Genomic DNA, 23,230 nt, shown 5'->3' with positions numbered 1-23,230 from the left:
CCTGTTAAATTGAGCCCAGATGGCAATTTTGTTTTATGTTTGTGTGTGGAACTCCCATTGTGATTACATTGCGGGCAGAACATTCGACCTTCCTACCTTGGGTTTTGTAAGACAAATTCTCTATTACTAAATCAAAATAGTTAATTCAAAGAACCTAACGGAGTTAACATGCAGACAGCACATTGAATTGTGGGAATTTCAGCCCCATTAAACATGTTAACGGGGAGATTAAAATTTTTTTTTTTTTTAAATAGACAGATCTGATCGGTTCCCTTGCATTATACGTTTCAAAAGAACCGAAAACTATATGCTCTGATGGCTAGCTCATGAGCTAAATCCATTTTAATCATAAAACTGTCGGGTTTTGCGGGTGAGGACCCAGGTGCAGAGTGAGAAAAACCTCAGGTGGCGTCAAAAGGAAAATTCAAACCAAGACTTTAATATAAAAAAGTAAAACAGAACAAACAAAGAGCCACGAGGGGCATATAACGAAAACTAAAAAAATACAACAAAAAAAAACTTCAGGACAAAACAGAACTTCACAAAGTACAGAAAACAAACGGCAGAAGCACAAGCTTTTGTATTCGTTTTATAAAATGCTAAGCATTCGTGCTGGGACAGCATATTACGTAGGCTACCAAAACATTCAAACGGATTAATTCGGTTGCTGAATATTTTCTTCCGGATTTTCTTTGTTAGCCCGTTGTAATTGACTCAAAACGTTTGATACAGTTATGTGAGGTATGCGGTAGTTCTGCGTAATTAACATTGGTGATACAGTACAAGCAAACTGGAAATCACCTTCCGCACTTTTTGTCCGGGTAAAATAACAGGTTAATTCTAGTAATCTTCCCTTTAGCTTTTTCAGACTGCCGTAATTTTACTCAATTTTACTGCCATTTTTCAATTCCACGAAAAGACCAGGAAGACTATGGACTAATTTATGGTGCATGCTTCGCATCTGGAGGGCACACTTCGCTGCTCGGCTAGCAGTAACTTCGAAGGAAAGCAAACGGTGGCTGTACCACTACTAATTTACATTTTTAGGCAAGTCCGAGTTTTCGTTCTATTCTTGTCATTTTGCCATTAGCCTATATGGAATTGACGACGAGAAAGTAATCAAACAGCAAATTGTTTACAACGTGTGCATGTTTTCTGCTGTTGTTGCCAGTTATACATATAAATGTGAATGCATTCTGTCGCTTCGGATGTCAAGACATGAAAGCGAATGTTCGCATAAAAACATAATGAATGTGTTTGAGAGGATATATGAAAATCAATAAATACAAAAGTAACCATATATAGTCATTGTTGGTAACCCGTTGTATATAAGTGAAATAAACCCCTCCGGGCTGTCCCGGTTATTAGAAAATAATGTAGGCTACTACGGTGGTAGTATGGGGTTACAGAAGAAATCATATGACAGATGGACCGACGACAACGTCGCCTTTTCATTTTTTTTTACGTCAGTGGGCTAATTTGCCTAATCTTCGCGGGACTTTAGACCCCGGTGGAAACGCAGACAACCATTGGCTGAAGGAACCTTTTAGTTCCTGGTAAAGTAGTTCCTGGGACTGAAAGTTCCGGGTAATTTTGGTGGAAACGCGGCTAAAGGCAGAAATGCACAGAAACACACAGGCAGAAACAAAGTCAGAAACACAAGCAGGTCAAAACAGGCAGAAACGCACAGAACCAGCACCTGAGTCAGGGAACAAAGAACTTAAATAGACAAGGGTAACAAGACACAGGTGAACTCAAAGAACAATCAAACCAGAAAGGGAGGGGATAACAAGACACAGGTGGGAACAATAATAGAATAATGAAAACCAAGAATACAATTAACACAGGGAGGGAGAATGAACTGAAACACAAAACTGAAGTGCCGCCATCTGGCGGCCAAAAGGGGAAAAACAGAAACAGAAAATACAGGGCTGCGTTTTTTCCAGAGTCTCCTTAGCCCTACGTGCGTCGTAAGGTATCCCTTAAGCTCTTCCTTTAGGTCTCGAGCTGTTTCCCAGCGTCTCCTTAGCTAAGGTTTACCTTAATTAAGGTATACCTTTAAAAGGGTGGTCTGGGGCACTCGTAAGCTGTCCCTTAGCGATGCGCTCCGCGGTTTCAGCCTTATTATGCCAACATTTTGCTTTTCAAATCGACAGTTGTACTACAGTGCGCATCTAGTAGCACATCGGCATGCGAAAATGAGTTTAATATTTACTTTACGAAAAGTAATTATCCAATCAACGTGTCTGTGCATAGCACGTCGTGAGAATGTTGTCGTTTTACCTGTCTATCCCCATCATGATGGTAATTAAGTATAGGGCCTATCCATGATAATAATCCAATTTGTGAAAATAAAAATAAAAAAGTTTTTTTTTAATTTATACATAGTGGCGCTAACTTAGGATATGGCTTTTCTGACTGCATACCCTGTAGAAATTAGTTCGTTTGTGTGTGATTCAATGATCACACTGACTTGGAACAAACCGCCGGTTTATTAAGAATATAAAACCTGTGTGTGCAAAAACAACGTTGAGTGAGTCTACTTGCATGACCGAACTAGAGCACGTTGATTGGCCTAGCCATAAACACACATACAGGTACAGTGGCTCATAATGGGCAAACATAGCCAAATTATCTACATCCACTTCCTTCAGCTCACACCTCCTATATAAAACAAAATAGCACTGGGTAAATATCAACATTACGGAACATTTTTCTTACCATGTTGTTTTATGATTTTCGGTAAACAACCCAATAATGATATTCTTGGTTAAACTTAAGATTATCCAACAGCAAATTAAGGTGGATGAACAAATCACTTTAACAGGTAGACCTATTCATATGGCACCCGGTATATAATTCATCATGATCAATTTCCACAGACGCGCTTTTGCCTTTCATCTACGATCATTTTTGCATTGCAGAGAAAAGTTCGCGGGAATCAGTGCAGTGCAGTGATATGCTGCTACAGTTGCCTATATATTGCGTGACAAAAACAAATTAACATTAGACCTTTGTTTCAATAAGAACAAAATAATTCACCCATATGTAACCTATATCCTTTTCCCTGGGCTTCCACGAAGTCCCAGACTATGGCTTATATGTCCCGATTGATGCTTTTTATTTTATCCATTGTAGCCTATATGTACGTATTTATTGAAACTATCACAAGGTCTCGTCTTAACGGACTCTTAAAGAGATTAGCAGATAATCTCTAGTAGGCATAGCTTCCTCTTCTGCAATATTAGATTGATGTAAAATGATTATGACAACACGTGTAATATTAAAACGTCATTCACAAGCCTTTACAAGTGAGACAATCGATTCGCTTGGCATCGATTGATAAACATTTCAGCACCACAGTGAAGGCCAGCTCCAACTTACGATGTACCTTTAAGTTGTCCCTTAACAGTTTCCTTAAGGTATAGTCTGGGAAACACTCGTAAAAAAGCGGTTTCCCTTAAGAAGGTATACCTTAAGAACCTTCGTAAAACGTTAAGGTACATCGAAACTCGGAAACGCAGCCCAGAACCATGACAAATACGGCAGCCTCACTGATCTAAATGGACTTATAGCTCGTTCGCTACATAGCTGGTTATGCAGAACACAACTGGGTAGTTTGCAGTAATACAAGACAATTGGGACAGATAAAGAAGATATGAGAAAGTGAGAGAATGATTCATATCGCATTAAATGCAATAACAAAATTGAATAGGTTCTTGATAAATTTATGTTTGACATTCAATATCAAGATTGGTTTACCTTTTTATTGATGCACTGTTTAAATAAAAAAAATTAATCTCTATTCTTGCTTAGAAATAATGTAGGTGAAATGGTTTCTACTGAATTGCATTGCTATGTCCAGGCCCACCTGTAATTGAGCCATATTTTGCATTGTTTTCTGTACTTCATTCCTCATGGCCTGATTTTGCATCTCTCAGGTCTTTTTAATGGCTGGTAGGAAGAGGAAAAAGTGCAAAACTTCAAACTACCTCATCTCAGTTGATCCAACCAACTTATCCAGGGACACAGACAGTTATATAGGCAAATTACGGTTTGTTTTCCCATCGTTTCTGTTTTTGTCTTTACATCCAATTTCCTGCTATAATAATTGAATAACAATACATCCAAAGTCAATTGATTTATCCATATGTATTCCACTGTTACATTGTCACATTTTTGTTTTTTAATTGTTGTGACATTCACCTTCTTTGTAGTTCCAATGTGCTGGGAACAAAATTCACAGTATTTGATGGTGGGAAGAATCCAGAGAAGAAACCTTTTATCAAAGAAACAGAATCACTTCGCCAGGAGCTCGCAGCAATCTGTTATGTATGTGAAAATTTGCACTCAATTTATCTAACAACAAATAAATCACTTCTTTATTTAGTATCAGTACAGTTTTTCTTTTTTGACTGTACATTTAATAATATTCTGAGAAGAATCATTTCACATATCACAATGCCTCATACTCACCTTTATTAAGTTTCCTTGAATGATGAACATTTTTCAGTAGTATTTCCTTCTGAAAGATTAAATAGTGTTTCTAATATGAACAATTATGTCAATTAAATTAAAATGTAACTTTTTTATGATCCAAGCCATTTGCGATTGGTATCATCCCAAATGCTGGATATTTCACCGATGTCAGTTACACAACAGTTGCTCTTCTACCTTCTTAATATATTCAGAAGAACAGGAACAACTACCTTAATGATGTATTTATGATCCCCAACAGCTGTATCAATCCTTCCTATCTGCTTTTTTATTTGCACCAGGAAATGGTGTGTATGGTCTCTTCAAGCTCTCTCTCTTTGAACCATCCTATTTTTCATTTTTAGAAGAAGAATGTGCTGGGGTTCAAGGGCCCAAGGAAAATGACTGTCATAATTCCAGGCATGAGGGAGAATGATGAGCGAGTCAGTATTTGCCCCAAAAATGTGAGTCTGATATTATATATGTAGCACAGAAAAGCATGTGTTCTCATCTGAATAGTGTTACTTCTTATAACACTGAAGTTTGTAAGTCAGGCTTGCATGGCACCCCATGGACTAGCTAAAGTTGCTGGTGTGTCATAAGATGCTGTTATCTCTGCTAACTGAAACCCTCACAACCCTAGGCGGCCAACAGTGTTTCACCATTTTATGCTGCTGGCCACAGCCGGTACTGACAAGTCTGGATTCAATACAAGACCATGGGACCCATTTATGGAGTAGAACAGCACCAATAGAACAGGATGAGCCACTTTGCAGCTCCTGAGTCTGATGTTTGGCTTGTATAATAGAAACTACATTCCTGGTTAACAATGAATTGTGATTATTTTGAGGTTATGTACAGCACCATGAAAAAGTATTTGCCCCTTTCTGATTTCCTCTATTACTGCATATTTGTCTTACAAGAAGAATTACATAGTTCAGTAAAATGCAGTTTAGAGGAGCCGGGTGATATATCTGGAGCTCCAGGCTTCGTCAAGGCATGGGCAAAGGAGGAGCAGGGCTGAAGCAGTGCCTGAGCTGTCAGAGTGTTGGCGGGTTAGGACCCAAGTGCAGAGTAAACACACCGGAGGCTCAAAAGGTAATTTTCCAAACAAAGACTTTACTTACAAAACAAACCGAGAACAAACAAAAGGCCACGATGGGCAATACCAAAAACTCACAGAAATACTTGAAATCGAAAAAATAAGCAAAGAAACTCAAAACCTTGAAACACGAAAAACAGGCAAGGGAACTCAAAACTCCTCAAAAAGCAGAGTAACTCGAAAATACTTGAGACACAGGGAACAAACAGCAAGGGCAGAAAACAGTAGGATCCAGTTCCCGGCTCAAGCAGACAAAGAACTTATATACACCGGGGCTAACAAGACACAGGAGAACATAATGCACAATCAACACAGAGAGGTGAGGGATAACGAGAGGCGGGTGGGCACAATGATTAAATAACGAGACAAACGCAGGCAGCCCAAACTAAGGGACGTGAGACAGAACAAAAACTACGGGGAGGTGGGAACCGAGGAGGCACAGGCGGGGACAGAGGCACAACTGTGACATGAGCACGGTGCAAGGGACAAGGCTAGAGCGATCCCGCGGACTCAGGGCGAGGAAATAGGCTGGAGTGGTCTTTAAACTCAGGGCGAGGTAGGGGCAGGAGCCCCAGGGAGAAAGAAAAAGAGAAGGGAAGGTTAGGGACAATAAAGATTGTCAACACAGAGTAAATGTATATAATGCCACTATTACGCTAAGCTACCAAGTATGTCAGCTCTGTAGCAGCCAACTTGACACTTGATGCTAAGCTACATAGCATGTGAGCTCCATAAAGGCCAGCTTGACACTTGGCACTAAGCTCCCTACCCAGCCCAGACATCTGGAATTAACTTCATAAACTCCATGATAATACTTGACCATTTTTAACGATATAGGACTATAGGAATGGCTAACTATAGGATTGACTGAAGAGGTAATTTGTAAGCCTACACTGAAAGACAGAGAGTGTGTCTGAACCCACACATACATAGAAATATAAGGAATTTTTATACATGGAATTTTCACATAACCAGCATCTTGTGAACTAAGTAATCTTGGAGGAGAGTAAGTAAATCACTAAAGCCCTATTCGCACGGGGCTAATATTACCTGGGGACCTCTAGTAACTTGTAATAATTGTGGAGGTCGTATGTGATCTTAATCTTGTGCGAATCTGCTATGTCCGTAATTTGGAAAGTAAAAATTCCACCGCAAATTACCTACCATATTTCGCCAAACACAGAGGTAATGTGATAATATTAGTCCTGTGCGATTTGGCATCTCAGTGATTTGGGGTCGTGTTTTACTGTTACGCAGAGCAGAGCCTTGACATTTTCAATCATATCCGGGGGGATAATGTCAGTGAATTCGAGTAAAATACAGACTTTGCTTAACCCGTGCAAATGCGCCGCACGAAACACAGACGTGGGGGGGTAATTTCTAAATTGATTTCTAAATCACATGAGGTCCCCAGGTAATACTAGTCTCGTGCGAATAGGGCTTAAGATAGTCTGGGGCTAAACCATTTAAAGTGTTATAAGTTAACAGCAAAATCTTATAGTCAATTCTAAATTCTAAAAGTTCCCATTTCTTAATTCTAGTAAAGACACTAGCAGCTGCATTCTGTACAAGTTAGAGACCTTTCAGAGTTAGTGCAACCGGCCACCTGAAGGGATGTCTTCCTTAATTTAGATATGTTCTTTAGGCGGAAGAAGGCCACTCTTGTGATATTATTAATGTCTGAAAAGAGAGATCTGAATAAAAAATTATGCCAACATTCTTAACAACTGCTTTGGCGGAGACAGAGCAGCTCTTTATATTTAAGGAACACTGGAGGAATTTATTTCTAAGAGATTTGGGAGCTACTACCCGCATTTCAGTTTTATTAGAATTCGACATAATGAAATATTGGTTCATCCAAGCCTTTACGTCTTGGCTAGTGGATCAACTTTGCCTGGTTTCAAAGATATTTAAAGTTGTGTGTCATCTACATAGCAGTGATAGTCAACACCATGACTGGTTTTGATGTCCCCAAGGGGGAGCATGTACAAAGAAAAGAACAAAGGACCCAAATTAGATCCTTGAGGTACTCCAAAGTCTGGAAAAGCCACATAAGAGCTTGTCCAGAGACACCAACTGATTTTTTCTAGAATAAGGGGGAGAATATAGTTGTCTATGGTATCACAAGCAGCACTTCGCTCTAGCAGGATAAGAACAGAGATACAGCCACAACCAAGGGAGAGAAACAGATCATTCAATGCTCAGACAAGGGATGTCCCAGGTGCTTTCTAAAACCAGACTGAAACCTCTCATACACATTGTTATCCTATCTTTGATGGAAATGAGAGGTTTGAAAGAGGTCTATTGTTAGCCAGGTCTGCTGGATCCAAATCTGATTTCTGCCTTCTTAAAGGATATAGGAACATAGCCGGATAACAATGGAAAGGTAATTATATGAAGAATTGGTTTTCCAAGAACAGGCGATTCACTCGCTTTGTGGGTATGGGGTCAAGAGTGTAGGTGGTTGATTTGGAAGAAGAAACTAGTTAGACTAGTTCATTCAGAAGTATGGGAGTAAAAGATTTATGTCGTTCTGTGTGTCTAGGGGGCAGGTCTGTGATATCAATAAGGCTGTTGTTGAGTAGTGTGGAAGCAGATATATTTTCTCTAATTTTTATTGTTGTACTGCAAAAGAAATTCATGAAATATTACTGCTACAAGAAGTTGGAATTTGAGGTTCAGTTGCTGCTTGATTATTTTTTAGATGAGCAACTGTTTTAAATAGAAACTGGGGATTATTCATTACACAAACTGTAAAAACAAGTTACCCATTAGCATAGTGTAAATTTGTCGGTTTCAGTTTCACTTCACCCTCAACTGCATGTCATCCTTCATGGAAATAAACATTCCTATCCCCAAGAAAGTGCGCTTTCACTTACCGGACTATTATCTTCCTCATTAGAATGAAGTATGGCATGAAGTGGTAGGTCTACTAATAACGTTTATTTCTGAAACATGGGTTGAAGGTGTTAAAACAGTTCTGCAAAGAAGAGTGGGCTAAAATTCCTCCAAAGTGATGTGAAAGACTGATAACAAATTATAGGAAGTGTTTGGTTGCAGTTATTACTGTTAAAGGTAGTGCAGTCAGTTATTCATTTTAAGGGGGCAATTACGTTTCACGTGGTGATATCACCTGGTTTGATAACGTTTTTCATTAAATAAATGAATTTTTAAATTTAAAAATGTGTTCTATTTACTCCTTTTCCCTCTGTCTAGTATAAAATGTTGTCTAAATATCTGAAACATGACAAATACCTTGCAGTCTAATGTTTGGATTGTATAATCAAAAACTACATGCCTGGCCATCAGCCTAATGGGTTTATTTCAAGGATATGCATTTTACAACCATAAAAATGTACTATGCTACTTGTTATACTTGTATCTGAATGTAAGAGGATTATAGAATATTAACCCCTTCGTGCAGATGCCAAATCTGGTCAATTCACACCCATTTAGGGGGTGCCCTATTTAAAGCTATATAACTTGTGATGTGAGCATCACAGAGACTTGGATAATTATAGAGATTATATTCTTAATTTAGGTAGAAATAAAGTGCCACAAATGCAATTATCCTGGTGAAAATGCAAAATGAATATTGTTCTCATTCAGTTTGAAATTAAATACTATGCGATAATGTGTACATAACAGGTAAAATTGTACATGTATTGTATCATAACTCCTTGACCACAAGTGTGCACAATCTAAGGGTGATATTCAGAAATACTAAAGATCTATGAAGAAAAAAGTAAGCAGTGTACCCTGTTGTCCCTTACTGTCTCCAAATCTATCCAACATGTCTAAATTGTGCTTTGCTGTAAATCAAATATTTAACTACAAATGAGCTGTTTTGACTCATGAAACTTACTTTTTCACCATTTTCACATGGAAATGACTATATCTTCATCATTATATGGGTCTAAGATATCTAGGGGTCCAAAACCCTATCCAAAACCTCTCTAAAATGAATCAAATGCATTTGGTCCAGTCTAAAAACATACAAATTTGTCCCTCATGATGTTTTGAGGAAACACTGATTTTGGCTATGTTACAGTTTCACGGTAAATCTGTGTTTCAGACATAACACATGACTGAGCCACTTATGAATGCATACACTGGAGCATGTGAAATCCCCAGTTTACAGAATAGCGCAAACCTCTTGAAAAACACCCAATTCCATTGTGAGTGATATGAATTCTGACAAAGCAGGCCATTACGAGCCACTACACTACATGAGCCACTGACAATGTACTCCAACAATGCCGCTATAAAAACACCCAGGCCTGTTAGTTATCCCCTGATACAAAAGTTCTAAACATTATTAGCAAAGGCAAAGTGGTATTCTGACCAATGCAAATATAACAATATCAAAAATATGGCACAATGTAAATAATTGAATACAAGCAGTAATATGTACATCTTTGAATGTATCTTGGCTAGACTTCATGGTTCCTCCTCTTCTGGGTATTTCCTATTGAATTTTCTTTACCCATGCTGGTGAGCTGGCAAAATTAGTAAAGTCTTCCAAAAACCAAAGGAAAAAACTATTATGTGCTTGTATTTTACTAGCTTAATGTTACAGTGTACTGCACAATACTGTGATGAAGCAAAAGTTCAGTTCTGAACCCTTCTAAAGAAATGAAAATGAGACATGATACACCGTTGGAAAGCTTGTACTGTCCTCTACTGGATAAAAGACGTATCATTCAAAGACCAGATCGAACTGTACAAAGTTAAATCAGTCAAATTGCAAGTGGTGTTTTGTGCATGGCTGTTGTACATACCTGCCCCACTTTCTATTTGCATGTTTATTTATCAAATGGATTGTTCAAGACAATAAAACTCTGCTTAGAAACTGCATATTCCAGAGTTTGCTGTTTCAACTCATAGTTTGGTTGCAGGAGCACTCATAGGGGCTCATTCACAAAACTTTTTTTAAAATTATTATTATTTTGGTTCAAAAAATTTGTTCCTACGAAAAGTCAATATGGGATTCATGACACATGAGCAGACCTTTGTTTTTGTGTATATCCCAGGTGTATGATGTGATGAATGCTGACTATAACTTTCATGGGTCATCCTGTTCATGTGATTAGCATAAGGAAACAGTCAAGAACAAATACAGATAAGAAAAAAAATTATTAATACCGAAATATTCTCGGAACTGTTCTTACACGCGGTTTATGATCAAATGTGATCATGCACATGTTTTGTGAATGAGGCTTGAGTTGATCTCCAGACTCTGGGATCATGGCCACTATTGCACGAAGGGGTTAAACATCCTGACTAGGATTATTAACCCCTTCACGCAATGCTCCTAATGGTAGGCACACTGGCATGCCTAGATTGCTTGATTCAGACATTCTCTGCTCCTGCAACCAAATCATGAGTTTGTTACGACATAAGCTATAGTCGTGACAAAAAGGGAGACAACACAACAAGGTATACTTTTAAACAAAGGAATTATTTATTAAGACGAAAACAATGATACATGTATGAGTGAAATGTAGGGTATTTGTATTAAATGTGTGTGGATGCGCGTGTGCAAATGTGGGATGTGAATGTACCACGCAAAACCTGTGAAGAAAAGAGGGTGAAGGGAAAAACCCGCGGGCCGTCCAACCGCCAGACCTGGTGCAGGATTACCTGGAACAGAGTGAGAAAGAAAGAGAAAAGCGGCCCAGAAAGCACTGGGGCTTCCTTATTATAGGGTTTACCCCCAGGTGCTCTCAATTAGAAAGGGGTGCACCGCACACACTGGCCGACTCCTGTAACTACAATAAGAATAAAATAATATTAGAGACAGTCGTCACACCCCCACCGTTAGAAGGGGCGCTACCATGCGACCCAAAAAAAAATATTTCAAACCATTACCAATACTTTTCACTGTTAAACAATTGAGTATCTATGAAGGGGCTCGGGAGAGGGCGTCCGCGAGAACATTTTCCCGCCCTTTAACATGTAGAATCTGCAGGGAGTGGCCCTGCAAGAAAAGACACCAGCGCATGAGCCGTTGGTTTGAATTCTGCATCGTATGCAGAAACGTTAAAGGGTTATGGTCAGTATAAACTGTAAGGGGATTAGAGGTAGAATCCAGATAAACTTCGAAATGTTGTAACGCCCAGATAAGAGCGAGGGCTTCCTGCTCAATCACGGAATAGTTTAATTGATGTTTATTAAACTTGCGTGAGAAAAACCCTACCGGATGATTTATACCCTGCTCGCCTGACTGCATAAGGACAGCTCCTGCGCCCACCTGGCTAGCATCCACGTACAATATGAATGGCTTATCGTATCGCGGAGCAGAAAGAATTGGTGCATGACACAGTAAGGACTTGGCCGCTTCAAAAGCCTCCTGACAAGTCTTGGTCCACACAAAAGAGACTTTACCGCTTAACAAGTTCGTTAAAGGCGCTACGACTGTGGAAAAATTTTTACAGAATCCGCGGTAATAGCCAATCATACCCAAAAACCGCATCAAATCTTTTTGGACTTTGGAGGTGGATAATTATCAATGGCTAAAACTTTGGCCCTAACAGGGCAAACCTTTCCCTGTCCTACCACTTTACCTAAATAAGTGACTGTAGCCTGGGCAAACTCGCACTTGGCTAGATTTACAGTCAACGCAGCATTGGAAAAACGGTCGAGCAGGGCACCGAGACGGTGTACATGTTCAGGCCAAGTGTCGCTAAACACCACCACGTCGTCGAGGTAAGCTGCGCAACCATCAAGACCATCCAATATTTTATTCATAAGGCGCTGGAAAGTGGCCGGCGCGTTTTTTAACCCAAAACTCATAACGGAGTAAGCATATAGTCCGGAATGAGTTACGAATGCTGATACTTCACGGCACGCTGAGTTAAGGGCACCTGGTAATAACCCTTCAACAAATCAAGTTTGCTCACAAATGCCGCTTGCCCGACTTGATCGACACAGTCCTCCATTCGTGGCAAGGGAAAACAGTCGGCTTTTGTCACGGCATTTACTTTCCGATAATCGGTACAAAACCGAAAAGACCCGTCAGGCTTATTCACCAACAGGCAAGGCGAAGCCCACGCCGACGATGTTGGTTCAGCAATACCGTTGTCCAGCATATATTTTATTTCTGCCTCCAGATGTTTTCGTTTCGTCAGGGACACACGATAAAAGCGCTGTTTGATGGGAGCTGCAGCGCCCACATCAATATCATGCTCAATGACGTGTGTGCAAGTTAGCGTATCAGTAAATATGCTTAAATTACCATTAATTAATGCAATCAAGTCGGCACGTTGTTCCGCAGACAAATGGTCAAACCGGGACTCTAATGTTTTCAGAAATGCTGTGTTTTCCAGTCTGCCCTGAAACATGCCTTCAGCTCTTATTGTGATATCCTCCTCGCCCCCACAGGAGACGGAACTAATCACAGCATTAGGCACGTCCGTGCTAGGCACTGAACCTGAATCACAGCCCACATTGAAGCCTACAGCTTTAACGGGAAACACCATGGCCATATTCACAGGAACAGAAGCAACAGGGGTTGTCACTTCTTCAACAGAGTTGGTTGTGTTATACGCCTTCAGCAAATTAATGTGACAGACTTGTGCCTTTTTTCGTCGATCGGGCATTAATTTTGGCATTAACCTCAGCTCATCACTGATTTTTTGTCTTTCTGGTCCCTGGCTGCCAGGATAAAACATTGATTCTTCCCCCCCTGTGAAAATGGAACTTTCGGCCTTACCCTCACTGACCAGCTGCAGTTGGGACTCGCGAAACTTTACCAAGTCCCGATGTTTTTGCTCTTCAAGCCTTATTTTGGCCAACTCAAGCTCATTTGTCATTTCTAATTTTTTGAGCTCTATTTCCGCCAACCTCAATCTCAGAGTACCCTCACCTGCATCTTGAGGGTCTGACATACTGGTATTTAAGAGGCCTCGCTCCACGGAGAGCTGATGTAATAAATCTTTCAAAAAGACGATACTATGACTAGAACTAGCCCGTTCTTGAGGAACGCCCCAAGACTGCGCGAGTAGTAACAGTTCCGCTTTTTGAAGGAGCCGAAAACTACTCAATGACGGGCGGAGTAGAAATTTGTTTATTTTCGGATCTTTATTTAGCTCAACAAAACCTTGACGCCTAGTATGCATAAATACCACTATCTCCACTCGGCCCGTACCACGCGGTGTCGATGCAGACAATGGACTTAATTTAAGGTAAGAAAGTACCACACAGCGCGTTCTGTGCACCCCGTGCGCCCTCTATGAGGCCACGCACTGACAATCCAGTATTTGTGGAAGAAAGAAAAAATATATATCGGTCAAGTTCAGCTGACCGTCCGTTTACAAAATGCTAAACAGCGGAACAAGAACCAAGCGTATACACAATACTACACCAACGCCACCAGTAATTTTACTCTGGACAAAATACCAACAAAAGCCAGAACCGGCGATTTAGCCAAAAACTTGGCTGAGCGCTTTGTCCCACACAATACCTAACCCTCTAAACCTGCTCCGTCTAACAGTGGTGCTAATACAGGGATCTTTAAACACGAGGGAAATTGCAGAATTTCAAATTACCCCACATACAATTTTAGGCAAAATCCCCAACAATTGAGGGATAGAGGGACCATTATATGCCCCCTCCAGAGCAACAACGAACGCGTCCCCCGTCCCAGTTACCACTGTCCAACTTCACTGACTGGAACAACGCTCAATCACCAGCCCCGAACATTAGAAGGTACTACTCACCAGGTATACAGTAGCAAGACAGAACAGCCGCAGAACCCAGCGGACAGAAATTCCCGGAGGGTTACACTTCCTTCTCCTCCAGAGAGAAAAAAAACAAAACCTTGCGTGTCTCCCAAACGTTACAGCAGAGTGAAGGTCATGCAACAGGCAATAAACCCACTCCAGCTCGCAACGCAACTACGGAACTCAATCCGCTAAATTATCAGTCGCCGACAAAAAGGATAAACCGTTAAGTCGATCCCTCCGCTGCCACCATTTTGTTACGACATAAGCTATAGTCGTGACAAAAAGGGAGACAACACAACAAGGTATACTTTTAAACAAAGGAATTATTTATTAAGACGAAAACAATGATACATGTATGAGTGAAATGTAGGGTATTTGTATTAAATGTGTGTGGATGCGCGTGTGCAAATGTGGGATGTGAATGTACCACGCAAAACCTGTGAAGAAAAGAGGGTGAAGGGAAAAACCCGCGGGCCGTCCAACCGCCAGACCTGGTGCAGGATTACCTGGAACAGAGTGAGAAAGAAAGAGAAAAGCGGCCCAGAAAGCACTGGGGCTTCCTTATTATAGGGTTTACCCCCAGGTGCTCCCAATTAGAAAGGGGTGCACCGCACACACTGGCCGACTCCTGTAACTACAATAAGAATAAAATAATATTAGAGACAGTCGTCACAAGTTGAAAACACAAACTATGTGTTCTAGCTTTATTAGTAGACGATTCAGGACAACTATGGTGATGACGGAGTTTCTAAGCGCTAGTCGTCCATTTAGCAAGCATCCCCTCCCTGCAGTCTCATCTGTAACTACACCCCCCACGCATGACACACTGGACAATAGTGTCTATCTGGGCATACATAAAAACATTCTTTTACCACAAAAATTTGTATTCTGTCTTAGAAACAAGATAAAGCCAACAATAGCTGAAGGTATGCCAGTACAGCTGTGAAAATGCTGCTCACTGAACACTGAAATAAACAAGAGGAATTTTTAAAAATATATACCATGTCATTCTACTGTAAATATCTGCAAGTAAATATGGAATAAATAGACAACCTTACCATTGGTTTTATGCATAGAAATGTCCCTTTTGAGACTGAGTGGTCAATTATTGTCTTGGACAATCCATTTGTGAAATATATGCTCATTTGTGATGCCTGGGTCCCTTCCAAAATAGCTGTGTGTAATACCACACATGTTGTTTATTGTGTTGTCGTCCTTTGTAGTACAATCTGGCTTGATCGACAATTATTCTAGACAATAGGTGAAAAAAATAAGCTTTGTAGCAATGTATAATATGTCTAATTGTACTTTTGGAATAGCGTTTTATAGCTCAGCGTAACCAAAAGTTTTGTCTCATTATAGCTGCATTACGCATTCAGTCTGTAGCAGTAAAAGACACTGCAACTGGCAAACTTTTATCGATGACTTTCGTGATTTCTTGGAGAATATTATTAGTCTTGAGAACTTCTGAGCATGGCTAAGGCCTATGTTCGCTGATAGACTTAGCTGATATACTGTTTTCTGGGCTAAGTTAGAACTGGGGAACGACAGCATTGATTATGACTCTATCTACTGAACACAGATAACATTTCATCATCCAAATATAAGTGTTACTGCTGAAAGTATTTCAGTTATATACGTTACTTTTTAAATTGAGTGTCTTCTAGTGGTATTTTATAATGAGGATATTTCACACTGTAACGCAAGCGTGTATTGGTAGTTATGTATCTGTGTGTCTGTGTTTAATGCACCGGATGTAACCTGAACTCGAACATTGCCAAAATGTGATTGATGATTTAATATTTTTTGTATGTCCCCATACAAGAAAACATAACATACTGTAGAGTACAGGAAAACTTACGAGAGTTAATGATCACACATCTAGGTACTGTACCACATTGTTTGATAATGTTTTGGAATTATTTTTTTAATCTGATATAAATGTTTGATCTTAAACCTTCATAAGGGGCACATGTATATGCTTTATAATGGACAAAAAGCATTTTATTAATTTTTGGTGAGGCCACTGTACTGATGGAAAGCTTGTAATTTCTACTTTAAACTGATGCAACAGTGGGTTTCTTGAGTCAAAACAGTTGATTTGTAGTGAAATACATGATAATGTTGTTATTTACAGCAATGTATAATTTAGACATTTTGGGTAGATTTGGAGACACTGGGTACACTGCTTACTTTTTGCTTCATCGATCTTTAGTAGTTCTGCATATCCACCCTTAAATTTTATGAACTTGTGGTCAAGAAGTTTTTGAGTCAGGACATGTATTGTTTAACCTGCTATATGCACTCTCTCAGTATTTCACTGCAAACTAAAAAAGAGCACATTTTAGATTTTTTGCTGAGACAATTGTATTTGTGGCACTTTATTTCTTTCTACAAATGTCTTGCTTCATTTAAGCCATTTTTCTCTCTGCTCACATCTTTAGTTACAGCGCCTTCGGAAAGTATTCAGATCCCTTCACCTTTTCCACATTTTGTTTCGTTACAGCCTATTATAAAATGGATAAAATTCTTTTTTATTCTTATCAATCACACACAATTCCCCATAATGACAAAGCGAAAACAGATTTAGAAATTTTCGGAAATTTATTAACAATTAAAAACTGCAATATCACATTTACATAAGTATTCAGACCCTTCACTCAGTACTTTGTTGAGGCATCTTTGGCAGTGATTACAGCCTCGAGTCTTCTTGGGTATGATGCTACAAGCTTGGCACACCTGTATTTTTGATATTTCTCCCATTCTCCTCTGCAGATCCTCTCAAGCTCTGTCAGGTTGGATGGGGAGCGTTGCTGCACAGCTATTTTAAGGTTTCTCCAGAGATGTTAGATCGGGTTCAAGTCCGGGCTCTGGCTGGGCCACTCAAGGACATTCACAGACTTGTCCTCAAGCCACTCCTGCATTGTCTTGGCTGTGTGCTTAGGGTCATTGTCCTGTTGGAAGGTGAACTTTCGCCCCTGTCTGAGCTCCTGAGTGCTCTGGTGAAAATTTTCATCAAGGATCTCTCTGTGCTTTGCTCCATTCATCTTTCCCTTGATCCCAACTAGTCTCCCAGTTCCTGCCACTGAAAAACATCCTCACAGCATGATGCTGCCACCACCATCCTTCACTGTAGGGATGGTATTGGCCAGGTAATGAGCGGTGCCTGGTTTCCTCCAGAAGTGACGCTTGGCATTTTGGCCAAAGGGTTCAATCTTGGTTTCATCAGACCAGAGAATCTTGTTTCTCATGGTCTGAGAGCCCTTTAGGTGCCTTTTGGCTAACCCCTTGCGGGCTGTCATGTGCCTTTTACTGAGGAGTGGCTTCCGTCTGGCCACTCTACCATGAAGGCCTAATTGGTGGAGCGCTGCAGAGATGGTTATCCTTCTGGAAGGTTCTCCCATCTCCACAGAGGAACTCTAGAGCTCTGTCAGAGTGGCCATTGGGTTCTTGGAGACCTCCCTGACCAAGGCCCTTCTCCCCCGATTGCTTAGTTTGGCCGGGCGGCCAGCTCTAGGAACAGTCCTGGTGGTCCCAAACTTCTTCCATTTAAGAATGATGGAGGCCACTGTGTTCTTGGGGACCTTCAATGCTGCAGAATTTTTTTTTGTACCCTTCCCCAGATCTGTACCTCGACACAATCCTGTCTCGGAGGTCTACAGACAATTCCTTCGACTTCATAGCTTGGTTTTTGCTCTGACATGCACTGTCAACTGTGGGATCTTATATAGACCGGTGTATGCCTTTCTAAATCATGTCCAATCAATTGAATTTACCACAGGTGGACTCCAATCAAGTTGTAGAAACATCTCAAGTATGATCAATGGAAACAGGATGCACCTGAGCTCAATTTTGAGTGTCATAGCAAAGGGTCTAAATACTTATGTAAATGTGTTTTTTATTTTTAATAAATTTGCAAAACTTCTAAAAACTTGTTTTCACTTTGTCATTATGGGGTATTGTGTGTAGACTGATGAGAATAAAAATGAATTTAATCAATTTTAGAATAAGGCTGTAATGTAAAAAAATGTGGAAAAAGTGAAGGTGTGTGAATACTTTCTGAAGGCACTGTATAAAGCTTTAAATAGGATACCCCCTAAATGGACAAGGATTGGCCAGATTTGGCATGTGTGCAAAGTGGTTAATGTTCACTCTTGAATAGTGAAGTTCATCACTACTGCGTGAGGTTGACCACCACTATTTTCTCTTTGTCTTTCACCTCAACTCTTTCTTTATCTCAGGAGCTGGAGACACTGCTCTGCCGTTATGAAAATGGCAATACTGTCAATCTGGTCAGCCTGATAAACAAGTCCCCCAGTTGGAATGAGCAGACACAGTCTTATGTTCTCAACTTCCATGGCCGAGTCACACAAGCCTCTGTCAAAAACTTCCAGATTGTTCACCCTGAAAATGGTGAGAGAATGAATCATGAAGTGATGTAGAAGTGCTACACTAGGAAATAACCTGTATAATGGTAGGGCTGGGTGATATGGCCTGAAATTTATATCACAATTTATTTTGACTTTTAGATTGTAATGATATATATCACAGTGTATTTTTTTCTCCGAATTTCAACAGGAAATGCTTTAAAAGGAATACAGGACTCAAGGCTAGTAGCTGTATCCCTATAAAGTTATTATTGATTAACCATTATTGTTTTCAAATAAAAGTGAGGCATACACCCACATGTTTTATTAGCCTATCAGTGATGCTGCTTGAAATAACAGTAAGTGTTTGCAAGCAGTGATGCAATCAATGTGATCTTGTGAATATCTTTTCCGGGGCTCGACATTAAGGATTTTAAAAATCATTGTTCTCCTTGTCCCAGGTACATGTCCACTGGCCCAGCTGCAAATATAAATATAACCACTTTTTATAGTAGATCATTCAGACTGTTTGAATTAAGAAGAGTCAAAACGCTATTCAGGAAATAGCTATTTTAAATTGCAAGTAAATATCTCAAACCGATTGAGATGTTAGTCGGTACAAATATTAATGAATGATCAAGCTTAGATTAGTTAGGCTTAGATTAGTTATTTGTAAGCAAGTGAAAAAAGTACAAAAGTGAATGAATGTTAAAGCTGTAACATTAGTTGTCACAGGCCATTGAATTCCATGTTTTTGTTCTTACCTTGTTCCTTTCGATTCCCCCTGCGTTTCATGTCCTGTGTCTACTAATTATTATAATTAGATAATTTAGTTCCCCCACATTCCTTACACATCTGCTTGTTTTGATCATTGTCTACAGGTTCCACTGTGTATTTAAGTTTCTTGTTTTCCTCAGTTCATCGCATGGTGTACATGTGTTCTTGTATGTTCTCCTCGGTGCTAGTTCCATGTGTCTAGTTTTTGCTTCCCATACTCCTCATGTTTCCTTGTTTATTTTTGTTTTCCTGGTTTATACCCTCAGTGAAGACTTATTTCACTTACCACTGCCTCCCTGTGTGACCTAATCCTTTCTGTGACCCCATGACAATTATTGATAAGCAAGTTTCAGTCAAAAGAATGGAGTGGAAACTTCTAAATCTGCTTTTTTAACACCACTATACTGCTTTTTGATATAACTCTCCATGTTATGCCAACTTGCAATAACAAATGTACGCTGTTCACAATTTGTTATTAGCATTGCATAATTCACCTTTAATCAGGCATTCAGCATTACTGTTGTCACATTGATTATTTACATTGGCAAACAGATGTAATGGGATCAATCGCTTCTTTCCCTCATTTTCTCAGTGGACTACATTGTGATGCAGTTTGGACGTGTAGCGGAGGATGTGTTTTCCATGGACTACAGTTTCCCTCTCTGTGCACTGCAGGCCTTCGCAATAGCACTCTCTTCCTTTGATGGGAAATTGGCTTGTGAATAAACTAGAGCAGAACATTGATTTAATGATTTTTTTAATGTATAATGTTTGTTACTACACATTGTGCACTACCAAGTACAATGTTGCATAGTTTCTGAATATTACATTTCAATGTTAGAATATTGCATAGTGTCAACAGCTCTTATATAATTTTGTCATGTTTGAGGAACAGATTGTGCAGCAGTACTTATTTGGCTTACCACTCAAAATGTTTAGGTGCAGTTTTGTACAGTGAATGTGTCACCCACAACTGTTGCTTTGAGAGTGTAATGTTTAAAGATGTTTCCCATATTTAAACTGTGATAATCCTTAACTTTATGTAGTATTAAATATATTCAGATAGAAGTCATAATCATGCTCTAAGAAGTATAGATCATGTTGAATAAAAAAATAAGCTCTTTAAAGTTACAATATCGAAGATTTCTGTTTCGTTCTCTTTGGCGGTACCAATGGCGAGAAGCAGTAATTGCAGGTGTGTTTTTGGACCTCACTTCCCATAGATCCAACCGGATCCAACCAGTGTCGCCTGTATGACGTGACACTTACTATTTACTGAATAAAAAATGGTTGTTATAAAAGTAACGTTATGTACATACTCATTCATTGTCTAACATTAGGCTAACTTAAGCTGTCTTTACACTGCCGAGCCGGGTTAAAATGCTGTAGCAGACCTGGAGTAGAATTTGTGATGATCAATTTCCACAAACGTTCTTTATCCACCTTTTGCCCTGTATGAACATCTTTACACTGCAGAGAAGAATTCGCGGGATTCGCTGTGGCTCGTGCAGTGATGTATCTCGCGCACAATAAACAGTCCTTTTCGTGAATGATTGTTGTGTGATATTTTTGAAACAACTGCCTTGCAAAATGTTACCCCTGGTGTTTCTGGTTTTGCTAGCTAAACTGTTTTCTGAGATGGGTGTTAAATTAGCAATCAGAACAAGAAGAATAAAAGAAAAACAAAGGAGATTTAATCAAAAAAGGGCATCAAGGCTGAAGGAGCATATGAGGAAGCGTAATAAAATAATAACAACGCTGATCTATACTGCCGTATTCTTTTATTTAGTTTTCTCCGGCTTGACATCTTTACACAAAAATCAGACCCGGCTCTGCTCCACCTATACCCCGGCTTTATTCCGATCATTATAATATATTGATGAACTTGATGGCAATGTAAATAACGGTAACGCTAAGGCCAGTTCAGATGAATGATTTGCAACGAGACAAAACGTTTTAGAATGTTGCAGAGAAAATTGCAGCAGTGTGAACTGGTTAGTTGCAGAGTGTCTGAAGCCGTTGCCTGGAGTCTCAAAAGACCCACCTTGTCAAATCGCCAAGTGCAGTTTTAGAACGTTTACAATCAGACGTCTTGGAACTTGCTAGTCTGCAAGTTCCATCCAGTCTCGTTGGGAATCATTGATCTGAACTGGCCTTTAGTTAGCTACATTGCAACGTTGCAACAAGGTAGCATTGCATTCGAGAGATGGTTTGCGAGGTCGGTACCGGTCGGTAGCGTTAGCTAGCGTTTTTCCTAATTGTTAGCTAACATTAGATTGTGTTAATTACATTAGCTAGCTAACGCAACATTACCTGATATGAGAGATGGATACTGTGCGCAACGTTGTCTAAACTAATGTTACCTGTCTTGACATGGTCCGGTAGGTAGCGTTAACTGTGCAAATAGCTATGTAATTTAGTAATGTTACATTGTAATCAAATGTAATAGGAAATCTACATCAACAAATAATATGACCTCATGTTTCCCAAAAACTTTTTAGGGTTCCATAACCCCCCCCTTTTCTCTGTTATTGTAACGCTAGCAGACACCGGAAAAAACAGTACACCGCTCACACACAAGTGAGTTGAATTTGAAGCCTGTTGCGTTGGCTCCGCCTATCCTCTCTGGCGGACCAACCACTCATGGGTAATGGAAAACGCGTCACTAACTATGTGCCGCTTGTAATTTTTTCCCGGGAATGTCACCACAGACACCCAGTTCATAAATTATAATAATAATAATAATATAAATTAATATAATAATAGGCCCAATCACCATTGTGTTACCTAATTCGGCGATAGATAGTGACTTAACAGACATTTATTTTAATGAAAATCTTCGAGATTATTACTTTAAGTGTTCCACTGTACAGCCTGAACATTTATTTATTTGTCACAACTCATCACCATGAACAATGGGCCCAAAAAAAATTATGGCAGGTAATAATTATTAGTAATATTCATATATCAAAATAACAATTACTTTTATTTTTTCATTGTGTATATATTTCTCACATTCATTTTGCTTTCCTATGCTTAGCTTACTCTACCATGTGACCTCTACCTTGTTTAAACATTGTCTACATAGGTAAGGCCTCACTTGCCACGTAAGCCTACGCTACCATGTGATCTCTACCTTGTTTTTCCATTGGATACACTGTCTACATAGATAAGGCCTTACCTGTTTGCCACGTATGCCCTGATGAAGATCGGTTCTCGAAACGTTGGCTTTTTAGTTTATTTAGCCATTATAACAAAGACTTTTTAACTTTACCCTTTTCCTGCTCTCCTCATTGGATTACTATATGATTGCCTAGAACGCTCTTTAGTTCATTTTGGACTTATTATTCTTAATGTGTTTGTTCCCTATGTTCTAAGAGCACCTACTATATATATATTTTTCACATTTATTTTTGTGATAAGCCCACAGAAAATTTATTTGAATGTCATTTAGCCATATTTAGACATGACCACTAGAAAAATAATACCTGCGAGACGAGGTAGATTTTGTAGGAGATGATACATTTTAAGGGCTTCCCAAAACATTCAAAAAGGCAGAAAATGCAATACGTTGGTCTCATGGTTCTTTGGGGAAATTTGTTCTTTGTGACAAGGGACCTATACTGACATTGTTTTCATATCTCTAGGTCAAGCAGTGGAGGAGTTATGATTGTTTAATTATTGTAAATTCAACTATTATAACGCCACCAAGTGGCCAGGCGCAACCAAATATGGTACTGTGTCATTGGGTGCCACCCTCTAGCAATATGCAAAGTGTCAAA

General features: G+C 39.6%; 1 protein-coding gene across 3 annotated transcripts in view; it reads left to right on the top strand.

Annotated features, from left to right (window-relative positions):
- Positions 1–21,044, top strand: part of si:dkey-220f10.4 (tubby protein homolog) — a 54,599-nt gene extending 33,555 nt beyond the window's left edge. The window contains exons 6-10 of one of the 3 annotated variants that reach the window (XM_064321482.1): positions 3,942–4,054; positions 4,218–4,332; positions 4,842–4,940; positions 18,546–18,717; positions 20,041–21,044. In XM_064321482.1, the coding sequence (XP_064177552.1) occupies positions 3,942–4,054; positions 4,218–4,332; positions 4,842–4,940; positions 18,546–18,717; positions 20,041–20,174 (633 nt within the window). In that variant the 3' untranslated portion in view covers positions 20,175–21,044. The other 2 variants (XM_064321481.1, XM_064321484.1) reach the window with 2 other exon arrangements.
- The last annotated feature ends 2,186 nt before the right edge of the window (positions 21,045–23,230 follow it).

This window comes from Anguilla rostrata, chromosome 2 (genome assembly GCF_018555375.3).
Source record: "Anguilla rostrata isolate EN2019 chromosome 2, ASM1855537v3, whole genome shotgun sequence".
In the NCBI taxonomy this organism is placed as follows: domain Eukaryota; kingdom Metazoa; phylum Chordata; class Actinopteri; order Anguilliformes; family Anguillidae; genus Anguilla; species Anguilla rostrata.
Note: the sequence above shows the minus strand (reverse complement) of the source record. Positions and strands in the feature narration are given on the sequence as shown.